The 23553-nt window shown below is 56.3% G+C and overlaps 2 protein-coding genes across 2 annotated transcripts in view; both read left to right on the top strand.

Moving 5' to 3' along the window:
* Nucleotides 1-23553, top strand: part of CMIP (c-Maf inducing protein) — a 228883-nt gene that overhangs the window by 33495 nt on the left and 171835 nt on the right. The window lies entirely within an intron of this gene.
* LOC125132157 (vegetative cell wall protein gp1-like) lies at nt 8669-22740 on the top strand. Its single transcript, XM_047789050.1, has one exon. The coding sequence runs from the start codon at nt 14354-14356 to the stop codon at nt 15446-15448; it is 1095 nt and encodes a 364-aa protein (XP_047645006.1). The 5' UTR covers nt 8669-14353; the 3' UTR covers nt 15449-22740.

Genomic DNA, 23553 nt, shown 5'->3' with positions numbered 1-23553 from the left:
GCCCTGGGGTAGGAGCTTGGCTTCCTAGTAATGCAAGGAGGTCACTGTGGTGGAGGTGGAGCGTGCTCAGAGTTGAAGTCAGTGAGTCACTGAGGGGCCACACGGTGCAGGGCCTCATGGGAGCTCTGGCTTTGACTCTGAGGGAGGAGGAGCTGCGCTGGAGCAAGCCTCCAAGCACACGGCAGCTCTCAAAGGCCTGGACGCCTCCCTCCCCCTCTCCTCTGTGGGCACGGCTGGCCCACGCAGGCCCTGCCGCACTGAGCCCAGCGCCCAGCCTCACCTGCAGTCTGCTTTGGGGACTTCACCCAGCCGTCCCCTCCTCCAGCCAGCCTCGCCACCGGTCACACATGGCTTTTGCTATTTATACAGCACAGTGGTTTACAAACTCTGCTTCCAGAATTTCGCAACCTCTCCTGTAGAGCGTTATCTCTCTGGCAAATAAAGGGGATCTTTCTCCAAATCCAGGGCTGGAGAGAGAATTGTCTGCATTCCATAGTTGCCACCTGTTAGAGTTTCTCCTTACGCGCTTCCACTGGCATCTCGTGTCAGGTAGCATCCGGTCGAGCTCAGTTCTGCGGGTCAAGGGTACTGGGTTGGTTAATGTTTGTTGCACACCTACTACGAGCGCGGTTTTCTGCTAGACCTGAGGTGTGGTGGTGAACGCAACAGGCAGGCTCTTTGTCTGTCTTCTTCTGTGGAGCTGTACAGAAAGCACGAAAACAAGTCAGAATAATTGCAGTCTTAGTCCGATGTCATCCTTTTCTGCAGATGGCCCCAGGTCAGCGTGGAGGCCCACCTGGTGGAAGCCACCTTTCCCGTGGGGCCCCTGCCGGTCCCCTTCCTTCTGGCCCGTGGTTTAGGCGAAATAGTGCTGGGAGCCGTGCAGTTGCCCTTGCCAGCCTGGGGAGAAGTTCTGTGGGTGAAGAAGCAGACCCTGCTGGGCGGTGCTCGGCAGGCCCTGCCTGAGCCAGGGTTTTCGGGGGGCACCCTCGCCATGGCCCCCGCCTCCCTGAGGGCCTCCTGGAGGGGGTGCAAGTCCACCTTGACTCTGGTGGCGAACAGTGAAGATGCCCTAAAAACCCTCACAGTGGGGACCAGCTCCCTTCTGCCTGGTCCAGGTGCAGCTGGCGGTGGGGAGGAGCGAGCCTGTGGGGAGTCTCCCCAGCGCGCCTGGGTGAGGACCACCGGAGATCGACTTCTGCAGACCGTTGAGCGGAACACCGGGTCGGGCTCTGGACAGGGCTGGAGGACGCCAGGGGCTTCCTTCTGCTTCTCAGCCCCAGGCTGCCTTCAGTTGACCCGTGGCTTCCTCATTTCATTTCTGGGTCCCCTCCCGGGAGTGCCCTCTACTCAGCCACCCCTGCTTCCCTCCCCTCCTGCCTGCGGGCGGCCCCCAAGACCTCCCCTTCCGTCCAAGGCAGCAGCTCCCCTCCTGGGCTGCACTTCTGGGAGTTTGGGAGCCAGGGCTGAGGCCCGGGCCCTGCCCCAGAGTCTGGGGTCCCCGAGAAGTGGGGCGGGGCCCAGGCCTCGGTGTTTGTTGTGACATCACCTACTTTAGTAGCTGCCGAGAAGTCTGTCGCACACAGGTGCCAGGATGGTTTCCTACGACAGACACTTGGGTTGTTTCTGCATTCCCCGACTGCAGTACGTTCTACAGCCGTCTTTTTCTGAGATCATGTCTGTCGAGAGATATTGTAAATGACTTTGAAATGGGTGGGGAAGGATTCCTGGGTGTCTGTCTCGCTCACGCATCTGAGCTCTTTTCTCCCTTCCATCGTGTTGGGGCTCTTTTACAGCTACTGTCCACCTGATGCAGACGGTTCTTGTTCATAGAGATGCAGATTAGCTGAGCCCTTGGAAGAGGTTGGTTTTTGCTGGACGCCAGCATTTGTAAACACCCCCGCCCAAGGATTTTAATGTGCATCCAGAGTGGCAGCTCCACTCCCTCTCCAGGTGGCTTAGAAGGTTCCAGATTGTTCCAACCACAGTCTCTGCTCTTTGCTTTGGACACAAGGGGAACCCATGGCTTTCTTATTTCCGCTCTAGGTTTAGACAGACGGTGGAAGCGATAATACAATTCGTCCTTCGCTGAGCACTTCAACTACGCAGAACATTTTTGAGAATTTGGGGGTTTGTGGAATTACGTGGGTGCTATTTTACACGGGTAGGAAACAACCTGATGAAACTGGTTGCCCCAGTGCCGATGGGGACGTCGAGCAAAGAGAGGTTGCCACAGGGGTGTTGCTGATGAATGACAGTGGGAGCCCTGGGCTCTGTCTAGACCTGGCCACTTCCTCCCCAGTCACCCCACTGCTCTGAGTCACCCCACTGCTCTCAGCCTGTGTCACAGGGGCTGATGGCCCTGGGCTCCCAGGCCTGCTGCCGGGGTGCGGTGCTGGGCGTGAACCTGACTCTGTGCCTGGCAGGCTGAAGGGGGCTCAGCCGAGGCCATGCTCAGGGCTGTTACCCTGTGGTCTCTGCATGTCAGGTCACACGCTCACCACCTGCCTGGTCACAGTGAATGCTTGTGTCAGACTCCGCGTGCGTGGGGCTGAGACAGAGAACGAGGCTGCGGTCGGGTTTCTCAGGATGTTCAGGTTTTCCCAGAGCTCAGGCCGTGACGGATGCTGAACCTGAGTCGTTTATTTTGGGCTCCCTCGCCCATTCGCCCATGTGTGGGCCGATACTGGCCAGGCCCCAGCACACAGGACCGATTAGGAAACTGCACTTGGGTTCTCTTCGAGCTTGTTCTCCTCCAGGAGAGGTGAGATCATTTGCCCAGCAGCCCAGAGAGGTCAGGAGAAGTGCCTGAGGCCACACAGCAGGAAGTGCCCGGGCTGGGCCTGCGAGCCCTCTCAAGCACACACGGTGACTCAAGGCCCACCAGCCCAGGTAGAGGGTTTCCGAGTGTCCTTAAGCCAAGGGGGCCCTCACCCAGTCCCCTAGAGACCCAGGCTCCCTAGGAACTAATTTCTTAAGAGAACTTTATGGCTCTTAGCTCCCTAAGCGGATCCAGATGTGCCTTGTGGCCGGCGCTGCTGCAGACGTCCTGGCCAAAGCCAGCTTGGTTTGGAAGCCCAGCCCCGGCAGCCGCCAAGTCTGGAAATGAAGTAAATGAGCGAGTTGTTCTTGGCCATTTTCCCCTCATCTCAACCCAACTCAAATCAAGCTGGGGCTGTGACCTCAGGCATCGCACATTCCAGCCTCCCCCGCTGGGGTCCAGGACCCAGGGCAGGAGATGCGCATGTTGGGGGGTTCCAGGGGTGGAGCACGGGGGCCGGGGTGGGGGCAGAAGCATCTGCCCTCCTCCTACAGGAACACAGAACACAGGGGTGCCTGCCCGTGGGGGGTCTGGGGAGAGCGGCCAGGCCCTGCTAGGGAGAGAGAGGCAAGGCGGGCTGAGCAGCCGGGTACAGGAGCTGACGTGGGGTACCCCTCGTCGCCCCCAGCATCTGTGCCTGGGAGCCCCAGCCCACCCCCCAAGGAGGGCTGCTTCCACCGGGTGGTCGCTGGGAGCTGTACCTGGATTCCTGAGGTCCCGGGGAATAGGCTTGAGCTTGGGTGGCCAGGAGTGAGCATGGTTCAGGCCTGGACCAGACCGCACAGCCCTCGAGAGTGAATCACTTTGAAGTGATGGGGTTCCGGGTCCTGTGGCAGGCCGAGGGGGGGCCGCCTTGGCGGGAACGGGCAGGCCAGCCAGGCTTGTCCCTCTGGGCTTCCGAGCAGCTCCTGTCCCCAAAGCGAAGGGGGCCAGAGCCAGAGGGCCAGGGTCTGGGCTTGCGGGTCAGAGGCTCCGTTCAAATGTTACTTCCTACCTGCGTGACCTTGGGCAAGTCACTTCACCTCTCTGAGCCTCAGCTTGCTTTCTGCGCAAACTGAGGGTGTTTCGGCGGCACCTTCAAAAGAGACATTCGGCGTAGTGATGAGCCTGGTGCTCCAGAGTTACGGTACCCAGCAGTGGTTCTGTGGGCACTGAGCCACCCCCCACTGACCTGCAATCCAGGCAAAAAATGTGTTAGTTTTGCAAACTACTGTTAGACAGTCTCCCAGTGTTCTTTGTCTTACTGCATTACTGCCTCCAGCTCCTCTTCTGTCTAAATTCGGGAGGCTCATTGTTGTCCTTATTTATTTACTTTTGCTTTGTTGTGATCCCGGGTTTATTTATTGCTTTTGCTTCGTTGTGATCCCGGGTTTATTTATTGCTTTTGCTGGCTTTGTGATCTTTACATGCTAAGGCTGGAGTATCAGCATCAGTGTCATCACTCATATGACCAAATTTCTCTACAGCAGAGACCTTAACCACAGTGGCTAAGAGTTTGGGTTCCAGAGGAGCTCCCTGGTGGCCTAGTAGGTTAAGGATCCAGCATTGTCACTGCCGTGGCTCGGGTTGCTGCTTTGGCTCTGGTTTGATCCCTGGCCAGGGAACTCCTGCATGCTGCAGGTGCAGCCAGGGGAAAAAAAAAAAAAAAAGGAGTTCACGTTCCAGAGCCAGTCTGCCTGGGTTTTAAATTCTTCCTCTACTTACTAGCTGGGTGACTTTAGGCCACTTGCTGAGAGTCTCTGTGCTCCAGTTTCCCAGCGTTTAAAGTAGAGAGAATCCTGTCGACTTCCTTGGTCTGTTGTGAGGATTAAATGAGCTTATGGTGTGAAGTGCCTGGTACTGGGCCCTGCGCGCAGTGGAAGTGCTGTGTTCGCGGGCGCTGCCGCAGTCCTTGCTTTGGCCCTTGACCGGCCCCCGTCTCTGTCTGGTCCTCTTCAGGAGCATAGTGGGAAAGCTCCAGTCTCCTGGAACTGCTCTAAGAGTGACAAGCCAGTCCCTTCCCTGTCGCCTCTCGGGTGCTCCTTCTCCCCACTGGCCCTCTGGAGCTCACCAGCTTGACCGCTGCCCCACCGTGGCTCCTGACACCTCCAGGAGCACCTTGGGTCGGCCCTGGAGCCTCCAAAGCCCCTTCTGGGAACTCTCCCCGGGCTTGGCTCCTTCTCATCCCTTGACTCAGTGTGGTCTTGAGGGGAAGGTGAGGTTGCAGCTGTCAAGTCAGATGTGCGCTGCTATCCTTTCATGCTTGACTTTGCCTCCTGACTCTGGGCGATCACTGGCAGAGAGAAACAGCCTCTGGCTCCTGCTGGTTTCATTCATCCTTCATTCTTTCCTTCATTTGTTTTTTTCATTCTCTCTTCCTGTTTTTACGCTCATTCATTTCTTCATTCTTCCTTTTGTCATTCACTCATTTTTCAGCTTATTGAGTGTCTGCTCCATCCTGACCTCACTCTCAGGCATGGGAGATGCTGCCTGCAGGGGCTGCTGAGGCTCTTGGAAGCTGACCTGGGAGGGCAGGAGGCTTTCCCACAGCCGGAGCTGGAGTTGGCCCTGTGAAGAGGGGAGGTGGTGCTTGTTCCCTGTAGAGTGGCTCTGAGCTGCCAAGGCTCGGGGTCCCTGAGGCCAAGAAAGGGCTTCCAGACCTCCGGAGGGTGAGGCCTTCCCTGCAGCGAGATGCACCATCAGATGCAGAGGTGGAGGTGAGACCAGCTCCTTAGGGGAGGCTCCTCTGTGGGACCCTTGTTCCCAAAGTGTCACTGTGCCCAGTGGTCTGGAAGCCCTTTGGGGCCGTTTTATCACCAAACCAACGCAAGCAGCTGCTCTTCTCCCAGGACCCAGCCCCTGGGGTGGCCTTGGCTTCTACATCTGGGTTTTCGGAGCCCTGTCGTCTGTGAGATGGCCCTGCCCAGCCTGGCTTAGGATGCGGAGGGAGCAAAGCTGTGCCATGTGCAACGTGCCCAGCCCAGGGGAGGCCCCTGCATATGCCAGCGCCCAAGGTCGTGGTCCTGGCCTGGAGGGTCCCCCCAGCAGGAGGAGTCATCCCAGTGGAGAGGGAAAGACCCGTCCAGCTCCGGCCCTTTGGCTGTGGCCTCCTCCAGGGTTTCTGGAAGCCAGTGGACGCCTGAATCTGCAGTTCCCGCCGCAGAAGGCAGTCTCGTCATGTTTTTGGCCAGCAGGATTCGTGACGTCCTCTCAGTGCCAGCCTTTGGCCTGGTACCCTTTCGGTCCCTGGGGAGCAGGCAGGGAAGCAGAAAGGATGTGGGGCCTGTGGGCACCTTGGTGGCCTGGCCAGAGGCCTGCAGTGTCCCACGGAGTTCAATGCCCCTTGGGAGCTGTGAAGGCCGTGTTGCTCCTTGGTTAAGTGGCCGAAGGTTCCTGTTTCTCTGGCCAAATCATCGCCACCCTTATTAATCAATCAGTTTGGTCTTTCCAGCTCCTACTGTATGCTAGGAATACAGCACCGCATGAACACAATCTGGTGCTGGGCAGCCCGAGGTCATGAACACGCAGCATGTTGGGTATGCGAAGGGCCCTGAGGAAGACCAGGGCCAGGTGTGGGCAGGAGTGTCCCCACGTGAACAGGGCAGGCTCCGGGCACCCCAGGAACCCCTGAGCCGAGACTTGAAGGAGGAAGTGAAGCAAACACAGATACCTGGGGTAGAACAGTACCGGCAAGAGGGAGCACGTGCAAAGGCCCTGGGGCATGGAGGCACACTGAACTGGGTGCGTGACCCACACTGTCTCCCTTCGTCAGTAACGCTGGGAGGTTATGACCATTTTACTGATGGGTGACGAGCACACGGACCGTAAGCAGAGGAGTGGGGTTCGCCTTCTCAGCTCATGCATCTGTGCCATCTCCCCATCTGGCCGCAGAGCTCTGGTGAGAGACCAGTGGCAGAGGTTTTTGTCTGTGGGTCCCCTGCTCGTGAAGCATGGCCTTCGGTCACCTGTAGGTCATGGCCTTAGCTTTATGGGGGTGCACAGCTGGCAGCCCCAGGGCAGTGTGGCCTGGAGCTGCATCATCATGGGGGACAGAGGGCCATGGCCAAAGACACCAGGGAGTGCTGGTGTCAGAAAGCCCAGCAAGCCGCGCCTGGCCTGGCTCTTCCCTCTCGGTGGCCCTGGTTTGAGTCCTATCTCTGCTCCCACGTGGCTGTGTGATGCTGAGGACGTCACCCCTTTTCTGAGGCCCAGCTTTCATCTGGTACAAGTAGGGTCGGCAATGCCCTGCCCTGCCTCCCCTCCAGCGCTTTGGTGAGGATCAAGTAAGATTACAGACGAGAAAGCCCTTGTCAGCTCTAAAGCCTATAGTACATGAGAATCCCGATTTTTCCTTTATTTAATTGGAAAAACAGTATCAGAGCAACATTACAGAGAGTTTAGAAAGGAAAGGGAAATCCTTTACTTACGGCTCTACGACCTCAACATAACCACGGATATCCTGCCCTACACGCACCAGCTGAACAGATTTGGACGTGTTATCGGATAAATTCCGAATTTTCTGAACTCGTGCTACTTGCTGCTCCAAACTCAGAACAACACAGATTCCTGTGTGTGTGTGTGTGTGTGTGTGTGTGTGTGTGTGTGTATATATATTTTTTCTTGACATCCTTCCCTATTTGAACTGGAGCTGAATCGACTTGGCCATCGAGAGTTCCTTATATTGATTTTTCCAAGTATTCCTCTTGGTTTTTGTCCGTATGTATATGTATTTTGATGTCATTACAGGGCACACGTGCTGAGTTCTTTTGTTCTTTTTCCCTCTGTTGCCATCAGCAGAGACTCCGTCTCTCGCAGGCTTCCCAGTCATTACGTTTAGTGGCTGCGTGGTGGTTGCCGTGCCACGTGTTGTGAAACTGTCTCCCTTTGGTTAGGCCGTTTCCAGCCCTTCTTCAGTAGTTCTGCCACCGTGAGTATCTGTGTGCACATAGCTTTCTCTTCCCCCCTCTCCTTACGATGAAGGATTGTGTGGAAAAATTCCCAGGAGAGAGATTAGTTGGTCAAAGGAGTATGAACATTTTGATGGCTTTTGACATCCGGGAGGCTCTCTTGCTTTCCAAGAGTTCCACCTCTTTGTGATGCCATCGGCAGCGCCGAAGTCCTTGTCAACTCTGGGTGTTGTTGTTTTTCCTCTTCTTGTTTGTTTGTTTGTTTGTCTTGAATTAACTTCATAGGTAGAAAAAGGTGTAGCGTTGCGTGTCGTCAGCCAGCAGGTGGCTTTGAGACAGTGGCCCTGTGTCTTTAGCTCAGGCCGTGCCCTTTCCTTCTGCCCCCTCGGCCTTCGGCACTGCCGCGAGCCGGGATGGATGGTAGGTGTTCCTTCCGCCCAGGACCCTCGTCCTCTCCGCCCGCAGAGCAAGGGGGCGAGGGGCCGAGGAGAGGGGCCCCCCCCGAGGGAATTGCCAGGGAGGGGCTGGGGACAGAGGCGCCTTGGGAGGGTATGCCGAGCCCCTGAGGGAAAGGAGGCCCCTGCAGAGGATGGAGGGGGGAGCACAGACACAGGCTGGCAAAAGTAGACCCCTGAACAGCAGTGAGGGTGAGGAGACAGACCCACCCAGAGAAAGGCAGGCTTGGCACGAGCGGAGGATGGATGGTGTTGCAGGGGTGGGAGCGGAGATGGGGGTGTAGCGAGGAGGGGCTCCAGGGGGATCAGGGGTCAGGGGGTGGCCGGAGACAGGGAGACAGGTGGGGTGGGATGAAGAGAGAAAAAGGAAGAAGGAGGGAGGGAGAGGGCTTGAGGCGAGGGGAGGGGCGGCCAGTGGGGAGGTGGAAAACCCTTGTTGCGCATGGAGCCATCGCTTCCTCTGCAGTGGGGGGTGTCTGAGCCTAATGAGACCAGGGGGGAGCAAGGGGGGAAAGGAGGTGGGACCCCGTCTTGTCCGTGTGAAACTCGAATGGGAAGTTAAGCGCCCTCGCTCATGGCTGGGAGCTGGTTTCTACCCCAGGTCACCCCTTCCTGGCATGTGACTCCAGTTCTGCCTCTCTTGAGGGCACTGTCCCCACAGGGTGGCAACATCATTAAGCACCTGGCACCTAGGGACACCTGCTTCAGAGTGACAAAGCCACCTCCCCGGGGGCCCCACCAGCATCAGAATCCAGTCTAATGGCAGCAGTCTGTGGGTGGTGGTTGGCATGGACGCTGAAGCCTGGATGCCTGGACACACAGCTGGCTGCTGCCCTGTGGGCCGGGAGACCTGGGGAGAACTTTGTCTCTCCTTTACCCGTTGACCATCCGTCAAACGTGGAGGGTAGTGACACGGCCCACTTCTCAGGTCTTGAGGATCAAGGGAGCGTTGTTGTGTATAGCCTTTGGAGCAGGCCTGGTGCGTGGTACAGGTCCCCATGGGACCCAAGGGGCTGCCCTCTTGGCAGTGACAATGACATGGCAGCCGTACTGCAGCCAGGTGCTGTCACCCAGACTGGGGGCCTTGCCTGGTGTGATTCGCCAGCCATGTGGCTAATGAGGTTGCTTGTTCCCACTTCACACGTGGAAACCCAGGGTTCAGAGAGTTGGTATAATAATAAAAATAAGAATTGCAACAAGAAGGTGTTTCGGAGGGCCTGCTATGCACAGGCATCTGTGCTCTTTGTAATCTCCCCAACAGTGGAACTGAAAGGTGGGGAAACTGAGGCTCAGAGAGGAAACTAACCACTCAGTGACCCCCCCCGCTCCCCCCAACACCATGAAGGGGAGGGGACAGGCTGAGCATGGTCCACACAGGCCCATGGGTTGTCTGTTTCGTTTTCAGGCCCAGCCTATGAACTGGAAGCTTTTCAGGAAGTCTTGGGAGATGATTTATTTATTAGCTGTTTTTTAATTTTAATAAAAAAAAAATGTATGTGTGTGGAACTCTGATTCCACCTGGGATCTGAGACGTGGAAACCCAAGTACCTGACTTGGAGGTAACAGCACGCCCACCTGGGTGAGGAATATTCCAGAAGCTTGCCTCCAGGCACCATCCTCGCCTGCTGACCAGTCCCCTGGGGAAGCAAGGTCAGGGTCACGTTGGTGTTGGGCTGCTGGAGCCGCCGCTTCCTGGGTCTCTGGCCCACGGCAGGCCGATGCTGTGCTACCCTAGCCTCGGCCAGCGGCTCCAGGGCCCACCTGCTGGACAGCAGTCTTCTCTCTGGTCCCAGCCCCAGGCCGGGGCATCCATAGCAGGTCCAGCGTCCAGAAGTGTCTCCAGAACAGAGCAGATGGGGGGGAAGGTCCCCAGCACTGACCCTCATTGATGCAAAGGGTGGAGAGGAGCCTGGGGCTGCGGGGCAGGGGTGCTCCTTAGCACGGCCTGCACCGGCCGGGCCTCCTTAGGAACTTCCCAGGGGAAGGGCAGACAGCCCTCCTTTCACCTCGGGGAGGATACGAGCTGGACACACTTCCCACAGGAAGCCGACATCAAAAGAGCAGGTTAGAGCAGAGCGCTGGCTGGTGCCGACCTGGGACTAGTGTTCAGGGCAGCCCTCATGCCAGGCGTGCTCACGTTTGTCTGCACGGTTCCCGGGGGTCACGGTGTGACCCGAGGGCCGCCCTTCTTCCCTTGCCCGTGATGTCCAGGGCCACACAGTAGCAAGTGCTGAGCCAGGACTCGAACTCAGGCCAGGCCTACCTACGGGGCCCCTTTGACTCCCTGATGCTGCCCATGGGCTGCTGACACCTGCTAGTCTCATCCTTAAACACAGGATGGATTTTTATCCTGGTTATTCTTAATAAGGATAGGTAAGAATAATTGCCGTTTATCCAGAGCCTCGAGGTGCCAGGCACTTACCTGCGTTATCTCGTTTACCTGCTGAAGAAGCCCCTGGCTTGGGCCCCATTATCATTAATGACGCCTGGAAGATGTCACTGGCCGTAGTGCCAGAGCTGACTTCGGCCTGGTCCTGGTGACTAGTCCTGTGCCTGGGCACTCCAAGGCTTTGGGCGAGTTGGGTGGCCTCTCTGAACCTCAGTTTCCTCTTCTATACATGGGCCTAATCCTGCTTCCTGTGGCAAAGTTTTGAATTATGTGAATTAATAAGTGTAAAGTGCCTGGCAGAGTGTCAGCTGTTGTCACTGTCAGCGTCATTATCACCATAACACAGGGTCTTAGGAGGCATGGACACTGGTGGTCAGATGGGAGCTTCCTGACCTGGGGGAGGTGGGAAGGAACCCATGGGTATGCCCAGGCAGGGTGGGCACAGTGCTGGGTGGGAGCCAGGCAGACCTGAGGAGCGAGGCTCCCGTGAGGGGGCTGGGCCGGGGCTGAAAAAGGAGCTGCCTGCCTGGATGGGCGGTGGAGGGACCTTGGGGAGAACAACAGACCGACCCAGCCCGGCCGTCTCTCCATTTCCCGCGAGGAGGGAAGTTACGGATTTCCGCCCTGGCGTCCAGGGAAGGATGGGACTGGCCGCTTGGCTGCTGGGGTGCGGTCCACACGGCGGGGACGGTGGGAAGCTTGCTGTGCGCTCCTCCCCTGCTGCCGTGCCTCTGCCCGCTCACGGGCTGTGGCCAGAGCCTTACTCGCCACTGCTGACCGACCATAGTCTGATGGAAGCACAGACCTGCTTGTTGGGGGTTGGGTAGCTGTGTCCCTCATCTGAGATATCCTGGGCCCCTCTTCCTTCTTTTTGTGGCTGAGACCCCAGAGCCATCAGCAGCTGCCACTTGGAGGCTTTGACATGGAGCCCTCACTCACAGAGGAGACCCAGCTCCAACCTGACATCCTTGAGCTGTCGCCTCTGGGAAGCCCTCCCTGGTCCTCAGCGGCAGGCGCCCATCCTTCTTGGAACGTTGGGTAGCCCCACTCACCAAGCCCACTGTTGCCTATTTCCTTTCTACCCTATTCCCCGACTTAGAAAGGAAGTTCTCAGTCCTCAGTCTTCTCGTCTTGGAAGTGGGCACATACAAATGTAAAAGGTAGTTTTCTGCATCCCCCCCTCCACCCCCCCAGCTCTGAGACATGACTGGTGAGGAGAGGAGCGAAGGGAGCAGGGTCCTGTTCCAGGCCCGGGGAGTGGGAGAGCCAGGGACTGGAGGTAGGGGCTGCAAGATGCTGCAAATCCGGGGTAGTGAGCTCAGCTGTGTCTCAGTTCTTTCTTCTGTAAATTGGGGAGAACGGTGGGACCTTCCTTCCAGGGTCGGTGTGGGCCCTGGGTGAGTGAACACACGTAACAGGTGTTAACAGAGCCTGGCCCCTAGTCAGTACTGTGGTTATTGGTACTAATCATTGCATTTAGTTCATTATAAAATAAAGTCAGTATTTATTGGGCCTACTGTTGTGCTCTGGATACAGGCATGAACAAAACAAACAACAACCCCCCCCCACCCCCACCCCCGCTACCTTCGTGGTCCGTACTAGTTGAGGGAGACTGACAGGAAATGGATAAATGAGTAAAATGAATGGGTGCATGTGTGTGTGGGGGTGCAGGGCTTCTGCAAGAAAGGGTTTTGTGATGTGCAGTTGGGTAATAAACCTTTGTGTGATTTCAGCCTCAGGGCTCTTCCTCACAAGAGAAGGTTCATAAGGCCGTACTGTCCAGGTCGAGGTGAAGGTCAGCCCCACAGGGACCCCCGGGACCCATTTAGAGGCTCCAGGGGACGCAGTTTGAAAACCAGCACTCTTAGTGAAAATGGTCAGAGCCTAAGAAGAACATTCTGTTAAACAGAGAGGTGGGCAGGGGGCGAGCAGCAGGTGTAGGAGGGAGAAACCAGCACCCGTTGGAAGCAGTGCCTGAGGCCACCTGCTCCCGTAGTGGCAGGTGAGCTGAGAGTTGGACAAAGCCCCGAAAGTAGATCACGGATAAGTACGGGGTGCTGGACCCTTTAAGGGGTGTCCGGGGCCCCTGGATGGTTGCCATTTATAAGAATGGCCTCCCGTGGGAGGACCTGCCACGTGTCTCATGAGCTCTGCTTTCAGCCCCGTGTGGGGCCTCCCACCCCAACCCCTACTGGGGGATCGATCCTTACCCCCATGGAAGAGCTTGGGGCCCCGCCAGGTTGAGCCACTTGTCCAGGGCCACCTGGAGTCAGGACTGCTAAGTGTGGTAGGCTGGGGGCCTAAGGGACCATTTCCACAGAGCCCCTGAACCCAGCTGGCAGCTTCTGGAAGGGTCTCCGGGGACAAGGGGACTTCCTCTCGCTGTCATTGGCTTGAACTCTGCACAGCGCACTCTGAGAAGTCACGTGATAGCACATCCTCCCCGCGATGTCCCAGCCCCTGGGGGGCTGGGTAGCTGGCACCTGGCTCACCTCAAACCCCAGGGGAGGTGAGTGGCACGGACACCAGTTTTCAGAATTGACACTGAGGCCCCGTCATGGAGATGCCAGGCCTGCCTTGGCTCTGGGCTGGTGGAGCCTGGCCTGGGAGCCTCCGCCTACCCTCTGCCACGTGGGTCCTTCTCAAGTGTGGCATGTGCCTGCTAGGCCAGCGCTTCCCTTTGCTGTGGCTCCTCTGGACACTAAGTTTCGGTTTCCTTGCCGTTGTTCTCTGTTCGTTCATCCCTGCCCGTGTGTTCGCTCGTTCGCTCATTCATTCTCAGAACAGCGCAGCGGCGGAGGGGGCAGCCACAGAGACAAAGCCGAGGGTCTCTGGGCAAATTACTTCATCTGTTTCCTCATCGGAGAAAACGAGGGTGGCACTCCTCCCAGGGCTGCCAGGAGGGTTAAAGGAAATAATGTGTGTGTGTCCAGTGGGTGGCCCGCGTACCGTTGTGTCTCTGTCCCTCCCCTGCTCGCGTTCCCCCTTTCCGACCCTCCTGTAAAACTTGCTGAGGCACCAGGTTGGAGCGGATGTGGTCCTTGTCGCCGGCCTTGATGGCGTGGGTAGGTAACCCACTGCCAGATGGCCCGAGGGGTCCTTCTGGGCATCTGGCCACTGGTGACGGCCCAGGCTGCTCAGAGCTGCCTTTCACCACGGGTGGGGGCGGCCCGCGCGCATGCGTGCTCCCCAGGCGTCCCCTGCGTGCCCGCCCGTGTACACACGTGTCTTCCCACTAACCCATGAGCAGCACATGTCTTGAGCCGTCACACACACTTCCTCCCTTGGACATTGGGCATCGTGGGTACAGGTAGCACACGTGTTCCAGAATGGCACATGCCTGCACACCAAGCGTCTCCTTGTGCATGTGCACTTGCCCTTATGTGTCCTTCCTCCACTGGGCACACCTCTCTGGTGTCCCCAGGTGTCCACGCCTAGCTGTGTAAGCGCTCATCTGCAGGCAAGGGCTTATTTCTTCACCACACATGTATGTAGCGTTTGCTCAGGCCCATCTACGTGCTTTACAACTGCAAATTCGTTTCACCCCCTAACGACACTGAGACACCCACTTCTATTAGCCCATCATCCAGATGAGCAAACAGCCCTGGAGAACTTAGGTCACTTGCTCAAGGCCACACGTCCGTGCAGTGTAGGCCAAGATTCAGTCCCCCTCCACGGCTCTGAACCCGATCTGATGCTGTGCCTGTGAAGGTGTGTGGGCCTGCGCCGGGCTCACCGTGTAAATGCGCGCAGGCATGGGTACACCTTCTCAGTGTGCACATGAGACCACGTTCTCCAGGTCATGGTTGCACAACCTCCATGTGCGCGGAAGGACTCAGGTGCTGGAGAACAGGCTTGCACACGCACACCACTCACACACATACGTACACGCTCACATGGGCCCTCAGTCTCCATCTCAAGTCCCAGGCTCCAGCTCCCTTTCCCAGAGCCCCTTCCAGATTGTTCTCCATTTCCTCACTCTCAGTCCGCTGGAGAGGGAAGTGAATCTACGGGTCTGGACTCGCCTGCCTCGGCCACCCCTGCTCACCCGCTTGCTGGCTCTGTGGGGGGCCTGGAGCCCCAGAGCTCTTCCTTCTGCCAGAGCCCCCACTGGGCTCCCTTCCCGCGCATCTTCTGGGCTGGTCCGCACCCCAGGAATCTGGGCTCCTCCAGGCTGCATTGGGCTGGGGACAGACGCATCCCCGGGGAGCAGAGTGACTGGACCGGAGGCCTCCCACGTGTTCCTGGCAGGAAACACACTTCCTCCTCTGGCCCTTCTCTTCCAGGCACTTGTCCCTCGCCTCCCTTCCAGCTCATCTGCCCGCCCCCACCCCGCTGGGCTTCTGCGTCTGACCGTCAGCGGCTCCCAGCCCTGCCCAATTTCAAGCCTGGGCTTGTGGGCCTGGGCGCGACTCTCCTGAATTGGCCTCATCAGAAGTACCCAGACTTCGAGCCAAGACCCCAGCGTCCTTGGCCCCCGCCCTTGGCCACCGGCACCTTTACCTGTCTCTGCGCCTTGCTTGGCTCACCCCCGTATCCACTCTTTCCTTCTCCAGATGTTCCCAGCCAGGAGCCAGGGACCAGGTCCTCCCTCTGCACTCAGCCGTCACCGGCCGCTCCTGGTCTCCGCGCCTCCTCCCTCTCTCCCTCCCTCCCGTGTGCTGCCAGCTCCGGGCCTGGCCCTTTGTTCCAGCTGATGGCTGGTGCTGCCCGAGCACCGCTGTGTCCAGAGCCGTGGGCTTTCCCTGACCTTGTAACTTTGCTTTTGGTGAATTTTGGTTCTTCATCAAGATGCTCTGCTGCCCTCCCCCCTTTCCCTCCCCCTCCCCCCTTCCCTCCCCCCTCTCTTTTTCTCCCTCTTGTTTTTCTGTGTGCTGAGCACTCTGTCCAGCCCTGAGCACTACTTCTTTGAATTGAATTAACAAAAGAAAGCCCCAAGGAGCTGAGAAATCACTTGATTGCACAGGTGTCCTTTGCCAGTTGGTTACAAAGTTTTTATGAGCAAATCTGGTGGTTATCCTTTGGAAAATAAGCAAAGGCAAACCACTTCCTGCCGCTTCCAGGAGCCACTCGAGTGCTGGAGCTTTCTAAGACCTACCAAGAATCTGAAACTTCAGGCAGGCTTCCTCCGTTTTCCTGGAGAACTCGGCAATTTGTGTTGGTGAAATTCCACTGGGCCCGACAGGGTTGGAGATTGCATTTCAGTTTTGTCTTGCAAAGGAATTTCTGAGATCGAGTAACTTGGCTAGAGGGGAAAAGGGGAACTCTGGCTTGTGACCTAGGCAGCAGTGCCCTTCCTATGGGACTGGTGCCTCTGGAATTCGCAAATGCCACACAGCCTCTAAGTCGGCTGCCTCTTGGGCCTGAGGGTGAGCTCTGGCAGTGCCATGTGCCACGTGTGGATTCTGTCCTTTCTGCACCTTTATTTGACCTGTGTCCTAAATGCTGAGATGGGGAGAGGCAGTGTCCCACTCCCCAGTGTCGGGGGTGGGGTGGAGTGGGGCCAGAGCCAGGACTGCTGGTGCCCTAGGACGGGGCCTGGGTCTTAGGTTCGAGTCTACTCTGCCACCAACTTCAGCAGTTACGGAACCCCTCTGTGCCTTGGTTTCCTTATTTGTAAAACAGCGATGATTCTAGAAATCCCCTGGGGGCGATAGGAGAATTTTGTTATCTGTTATTAAATAAAATATTCTGTTATGTGTAGTGCACCTCCCACATGCTAAGTCCCGTATGCAGGCTTTGCAGATGCTAACAGGAGCAGCGTGGTCTTCGCCGGAGCCCTAGGAGCCGCTACTACCCGGCCCCGTTGTGCAGGTGAGGAAACCGAGGCTGGGAGAGGTTAGGTCACTCACACAGCTGGTAGGTGGCAGGGCTGGGCTTTCGACCAGAGGCTGTGGCCCGGAGCCTGGGCCTGTTCCCTCCGAGCTGTCACTCTAGGTACTTCAACAGCCTGACCCCTGGGCCGTTTTGCCTGCGACAATCCCTGTTAACACGTGTCGTCCTGGGGTCATTCTCAGTTGTGCCCCATTTCATTTTGTCCCCCAGAGTGTCCTGGGTTGGTCGGTAGAGGACGCGGTCAGCTTAGGTGTGGAGCGTTTAGGACAGTCCTGAGCACAGGATCCATGGGATCGATGGCCGGGGAGGTGACACAGCCACAGAGGATCAGCTTGGGTAGCCTGGGGGTGCCTTAGTCACTGCAGAACAGAGACCTCAGCTCATTCACCCACTGCCCTGGGCATCTCACACGCCAGGCACTGGAGCATCGTGCTGGGGGTGGGGTGATGAGGAGGGAGACAGGGACACCGCCAGCAGCTCTGGAAAATGAAGTCACGCCCAGGACTCGCCCTCGTAAGAAATGCAAAGCATTACCGCTGGGATCGTGTTCCCCTTGCTTTGTTTGGCAAATTATGACAGTATGTCACTGACCCAGCACATTCTGATTACCTATTGTTCTAATGAAAAAAAAGCAAAACAAAAACAAAAAGCAGGCCAGAAAACCGCTTCTGGTTATGTGATCGGTATTTAGAAGTTTCCAATTCCAGAGTAGGCCTCAGGGCAGGGCCAGTCCCCAGGCTGTGTGGAGCCTTCACTGTCCCCAAGATGCCAGGTAATCGGCTTATCTTTGCTGTACCTCCGTCGCACCCTGTCCCCCTGTCCCCGTCCTTAGCTGCGTGTGCAGGATGTCATGGGCCATGGCTCTCCCAGGCAGGCAGCCTGCTCCGGCCGCTGGTGGTGTTTTCTCGCAAACCTGCCCTCGTTCAGCGCGTGCTCAACGTGGAGGCTGAAGGGCACAGCTCTGGGTAGGGGTGACCAGCTCACCCCTCTTTGCCCAGGACTGTCCTCATTTTAAAACTGGGAGTCTCAAGTCCTGGGAAAATTGGACAGCTGGTCACCCTCCAGGAGCGAGTGAAGCCAGCCCTGTGTCCCCACGGTCAGCTCTGCTGTGTGATGGCAGGTCCGTTGCTTGGGCGCCCCGAGCCTCCGTTTCCTCTCCTGCGCAAGAGGCTTAATGGAGCCCGTCTCACAGGATCACTGTGAGGTTCAGTGATTCATGACGCCTCGCGAGTGGCGGTGAGCCCTCGTTCCCCACTGGTGATGAGTTACCTTAAGATTTCCCCTGTGGGGCTTAGGCAGTAGTTGTTTTCTGGTGGTCCGAGTGGACCACCAGTCTCCCTTTAGATGCCAGTCTGACTATCTTATCTTGGGGTGGCTGTCTGGAAGTGAATTCTGCACTCAGCCCTTGCCTTCTTCTCTAAGGCTTTTTGCAGCCAGTGCCCCCCGCCCCCCAATGCCCCCAGTTCCCTGAGCCAGCCCCTGGCCCGTGTGTAACCTGGACATCACCTGGGAACAGGCAGGAGTGGACGAGGAGCTGACAGTTATTGAGCCCCTTCACATGTGGCATCACGGGCTACGTGCTTCATGTTTAAATCCTCCCATGAAAATCCTTACTTTCCAGATGGAGACTTGAGGCTTGGGAAGGTCGAATTATTTCCCCATCATTAGAAAAACGTGTAAGCAGTGAGATCCTGCTGTACAGTCCTGGGAACTATATCTAGTCACTTATGATGGAGCAGGATAATGTGAGAAAAAGGGATTGCATACATCTATCTGTGACTGGGCCACCTCGCTGTGCAGTAGAAAACTGACAGAACACTGTAAACCAGCTATAATGGAAAAAATACAAATCATTATTAAAAGAAGGTTAAATTTTTTAAAATTTAAATAGAAAAAAAAAAAAAAGAAAAGAAAAACGTGGAGCTGGGCTTCAGCCCCATCCTTGTCCTGATCCACAGACTGTGCCACTGCAGTGTGGTCCAGGGATCCGTGCTGATCTGTGCAGAGATGAGCACAGAGTGAGAGGAAGGGTGTAGACACTTTTCTAGTAATGTAACATTACAATATTTTTATTGTTTGTTTGTCTTTCAAAAGTTTTGGTCTGCGAGGGATTGAAAATCAAAAATAAAAGTAAAAACTGCTCTCTCACCACAGGTAGATTGAGAAGTCCTGCTGTAGTCTGTGCACTTGAACTCCTTGTATTAGGCTAGGTTATGCTGCCGTAACAAACAACCCCATGCCCGCGTAGCTTTACCCAACTGAAGTTTGCTTCTCCTTTGTGCTAAAGGTCTCGGTCACTTCAGCAGGGGCCCTGCTCATCTCCAGAGGACTTAGGGCCCCACGCTGATGGAGGCCCCGTCTCTGCGTGTGTTTCTACCGTCAGGAAGGCAGGACAGGAGATGTGACAACTTATACATGGGTATGCAAGTGCCACATGTTACTTTGTAGCCATGCCTACAATTTAAGGGGATGGGGTGGGCGGGCAGTGGGAAGAAGTGGACTCTTACCCTGTGCCCAGATAAAGGAGGAGAGCAGCAGGTTTGGGAACAGCTGAATTGCCACACTCCTGCCTGATCCTGCCTGGGGTGTGTCTGGTCCTCTGGCCCAGCCGGGCTCACACAGCCGCAGGGCCGCTGATGTCCTGCCACGCACATTCCGGTTTTCCAGGGTAGCCTGCCCAGGCTGGGGCCCTCTGGACCGGGTTCTGGGCCCTCCCGGAGGGTGGCTTCAGTGCTTACTTGGTTTGGGAACTGAAAGTCTTGTCTACTTCCGTCAGGCTGTGGGAGGGAAGCCATGGTGAACTGTGTCAGGAAGCTGCTCTGACATGTTGGCCAAGATAATTTCCCTTCCGAGACCTCCTCGGGCCTCTGCGTGGTGAAACAGTGGCTGGGGTAAATCCAGAATAATACGCACTGCCTTTTATTGGGTGCTTACCATGTGCTGGTAATGGACACACATTATCTCAATTCATCTTTCTGAAGCTGTAGCAGAGGGCCCGTTCTTAGCCTCATTTTATGGACAAGGAGCCCAGGGCTCAGAGAGGTTAAGGAGCTTCATGCAGCTGGACACTGGCTGTGCTGGACTTGGATCCAGGTCTGTGTGATTCTGAGCTTGCGCGCTGCACCGTTCTGGCGGTATAGTACTTACTGAGGGGGGGGCTCAGAAGTCACTAACGAGGAGGGCGCCCCAGAGAAGTTGTCATCCCTTCACAAAGCCCAGTGAAGTGAGTTCCCTTGTGGGGCAGCAGGTTAAGGATCTTACATTGTCACTGCTGTGGTTCCGGTTGCTAGTGTGGCGTGGATTTGGTCCCTGGCCCGGGAACTTCCGCATGCTACAGGCAAGGCTAAAAAAAAAAAAGGAAGAAAGCCTAGTGCAATCTTGACATTTACTCTTGAGCCCGGGATCCTGCTAAGTTCAGTTCAGACACTATTACGCAGGGAAACCCGATCCTTCTTTTTATTGATATTTACTGTTTTTTTTTTTTTTTTTAAATGTCCTTGTGTTAATGGAAATACCATTGGAAAAGGGAAATAAAAATGGAAATAAAAGGAATGACTGAAGAACACTAGCCGGGGGCAGGAAAGGTTTTCCAAGTGTAAAGATTGTTCAGTGGGAGGAGAAGTCCAAGTGGCTCCAGGTCTTTTTTCCACGTGCGCCCAGAGATGCAGCCCTGTGGTCTGGCTCTCGGGGGGTCTTGGGCGCCCGTGCTCTGCAGATAGAAAGACAGGCCTCAAACCACTCCGTTCAGACAGGGTCTGTGCAGCCCAGCGGGAGTCAGGGGTTCTCGAAACCATAAGCTAACCCGGCGTGTTTGCCCCATGGATCCGTTAGGTGGATTCAGAGGCAAGAGTCTTTTAGTGGATCTATAATCGAAAGCGTGGCTCATCCTCTTGGAATGAGCATTTTACTTGAGAGGAGGAAAGGTTAAGTGATTTCACTTCTGTGTAATTTGTAATTCGGTGCCCCTTTCTGGAAACATCTATTTTAGAAACAGATTTGGTTGAGGGGGAAAGGTTAACCAGCCTGACAAGGGAGTCATTTAAAATATTATTTTGCACTTAGAATAGGCACAGATATGGCATGGAATGCAAAATTCACATGGCTTCTCCGGATTCAACCCAAGGCTTGAGTGAGATTTCTTGATGGAGTGGGTGCGGATGACTGGGGGTCGGCCCTCCTTGTATTTGGGGTTCTTGGAGGAGCAGGCGGCCCGCGTCCTGGGGAGGGTGTGTAATGGCAGCGCCCGCAGTGCTGGGGCCCCGCGTGGCGGCCTCTTGTGCTCCGGCCACCAGGCCAGCCTTGAGGGTCTCTGAAGGTCAAAGTGATCTCATCTCTAAAGATAGTGTAGGCACACGCAAGCAAATGCACGCTTTCTTTTATTTTCTTTTGTGTTTGTTTAAACAAATGGTAGAATTCCCCCTACACGTTCCTGTTTTATTTTTTCACTGAACTGTAGTAAGAGATTGTTCCCTATCAGTTCGACTTCCTCGTTCTCCCCCTGTGGCTGCAGACTGTCCCCCGTTTGGATTTACAGAACCACGCCCTTGTGATGGGCTTGTTCCTAGCCTTTGGCTCTCTCAGGTAACGCTGGGGCCATCAGCTACGTGCTTGTATCTTTGAGACATGCGAGTATGTCTCTGGGACACGTTTTAGAAGTGGAGTAGCTGGGTCAGAGGCCACGTGCCTTTGGAATGGGGGTGGATACATGCAACGGCACTGCCCTGAGAAGGTTCTCCCCGAGGAAGGTCCTGGGGCAGCGTGTGGAGGCCGGGGTGGCATGTGGAACAAGCAGGCAGCAGGACAGGGTGGCCTCGCGTCCCGGGGCCCTGACAGGCTCTTCATCAGCCGCTCAGCCTGGGTTGGGAAATGCTTAGGAGAACAAGTGTCACGGCCCAGAGCCAGCCTCCCCCAGTCCTGCCAGCCACTGGCTTGCAACATGAAGCACATGATGCAGTCCTTCCGAAGAAGTGGAATTTGGATGTTTGAAGCCCCCTTCTTGCTCGATGTGAAGGCCCCCCTCGCTCCCAGGAATTAGCTCTTTAGAAAAACTCAGCTTCCCTTTCACTTCCCCTGAAGGGCAGCAGCTTTCAGGATGTGAAGGGAATCATGGATTTATTGCTGTGCGAAGAAAGCTCACCCTTCAGGGAGAAAAGCCAGCAGGTCCCATTGAAGAGCGGGTTCATACAAGCCTGTGCAGGTGATGCCTGCTTCCTGCAGGCCAGGCCTCTGGGACGTCATTCTTGCTTTTATTTTGGGGCTTTTATTAGCTCCATCCTGTGGAGCAAGCATGGCTCAGGCAGGACCACCCAGTGTGTATGCCTCCCTCCGCTTGGGGGGTTCATCCCTGCCACCCAGGCTCTATGCGCATGTGCTGGAGGGGGCATGGCTTTGGAGATAGCCCCTGCCTTGGACATAGAGGCCCCCCTGCTTCCTGGCTGTGTCACCTCTGGGGCCTCTCTGAGCTTGAGTTTGTCAGCACTGAGAGTCGGAATGGCCTTCATGATGGGGGGAGCAGTGCGCTCGGGGAGTCATGGTCTGGCTTTCTTTCCTTCCTGCCCTGTTTGTCCATCTCCCTTTGGTCACCCTGAGCAGGTTGGGCCAGTGTGGCCCCAACACAGAGCTCTTCCCTTGAGTCAGCTGGGGACACCTTTCAGGGTGGCTCCCAAACCCTGCCTGGGCCACCTGCCCCAGCTCCATCTCTGGGGCTGGGTCTCACCTGAGACCAGGACTCCAGGCTGCTGTCTTCCCATCTCCCCGACCAGGTGAGCCAGAATGTGCAAGTGTAATTGCTGGAACAGAGTGGAATGGCCTCCCCACTTTTTCTGGGGTGAGGCCCTTTGCCTGGAACTCCACCCGGAAGTCCTGCCCCAGACGAACTTTGCTGCACATGCACCTGGTGTTCCGATCAGCCCACGTTACCCTTGCGGACGAGGATGCTCTTGTGTCCCTGGTGGGCATGTGGCAAGGGCCTCCTGCTTGCTTTGCCTTCCTGCCCCTTGGGCGCCCTGTCGAGGCGTCTCTGGTGCCCTCAGCATCCTACCACCTGCTGCCGTCTCTTTCCTGCTGGGATTCCCAGCTCTCCAGGCCATCCCAGGGACCAGGAGACACTTGCTCCTTGCAGCTGCCCAGGAGCCGCGGAGACCAGGGATCAGGGCTTTCATTTCCCGGGATGCGGACCCTAGAGCTCAGCTTGGGAATCTGCTCCTGACGGACACCTTGTCGCCCACGTTTGTTCGTTCATTCGTTCTTTCTTCCTTTCTTTCTTTCTCTCTTTCTTTCTTTCTTTGGCCGTTTAGGGCCACACCTGTGCCATATGGAGGTTCCCAGGCTAGGGGTCAAATCGGAGCTACAGCTGCCAGCCTGCGCCACAGCAACGCCGGATCTGAGCCACGTCTGTGCCCTTCACCACAGCTCACGGCAACGACAGCTCCTTAACCCACTGAGCGAGGCCAGGGATCAAACCTGCTACCTCGTGGTTCCTGGTCGGATTCGTTTCCGCTGCACCGTGACTGGACCTCCCCGTGTTCTTTCGAAAGATCACGAAGATGGACCCAGTAAGGGTGGTGATATTGCCACTTACCATTGTCATGGGCCCTCGGCGAACTGAACACTTAGTTTGAGTCACTGTACTTAATCCTCGTAACCGTCTCCAGAGGAGGCACCATTGGGAGCAGCCGCACTTAACGGAGGAGTCAGCTGAGGCCTGGCGGCCGAAGGGACGAGTGATGCACGAGACTGACCGGCCGTAACGCGGGGATTGAAATCCCAGGGGCGCAATTCCGGAGCCAGCTCTCGACACTCCAGCACCAGCCTCCTCCGTTCTGCCTCAGACCCGCCTGAGAGTGATGGTTTCTTTCTTTAATTAAAAAATAGTAGTCTTTCTTTTGGGAAATTCAAAACCTTTCTGACAAGAAGAGTAGAATGAGCCGCCGTGTACCCGTCCCCAGCTTCAGCAGTTACCCGCGCTGGGCCAGTCTTGTCCCGTAACCATCCCCACCCAGTCCCCTCTCCTCCACCCCCTGAATGACCCGGAACGATTCCCCGACGTCTTCTCACCTCAGTAGAAGTCACTGCACTAGGCGTCTCTGAAAAAGAACAGTAGCTTCTGAAAACGTGAGCGTGTAGGTGACGTGTTCTCCCGCCTCAGAGAGGAACAGGAGCTCCTTG

This window comes from Phacochoerus africanus, chromosome 8 (assembly GCF_016906955.1).
Source record: "Phacochoerus africanus isolate WHEZ1 chromosome 8, ROS_Pafr_v1, whole genome shotgun sequence".
In the NCBI taxonomy this organism is placed as follows: Eukaryota; Metazoa; Chordata; class Mammalia; order Artiodactyla; family Suidae; genus Phacochoerus; species Phacochoerus africanus.
Note: the sequence above shows the minus strand (reverse complement) of the source record. Positions and strands in the feature narration are given on the sequence as shown.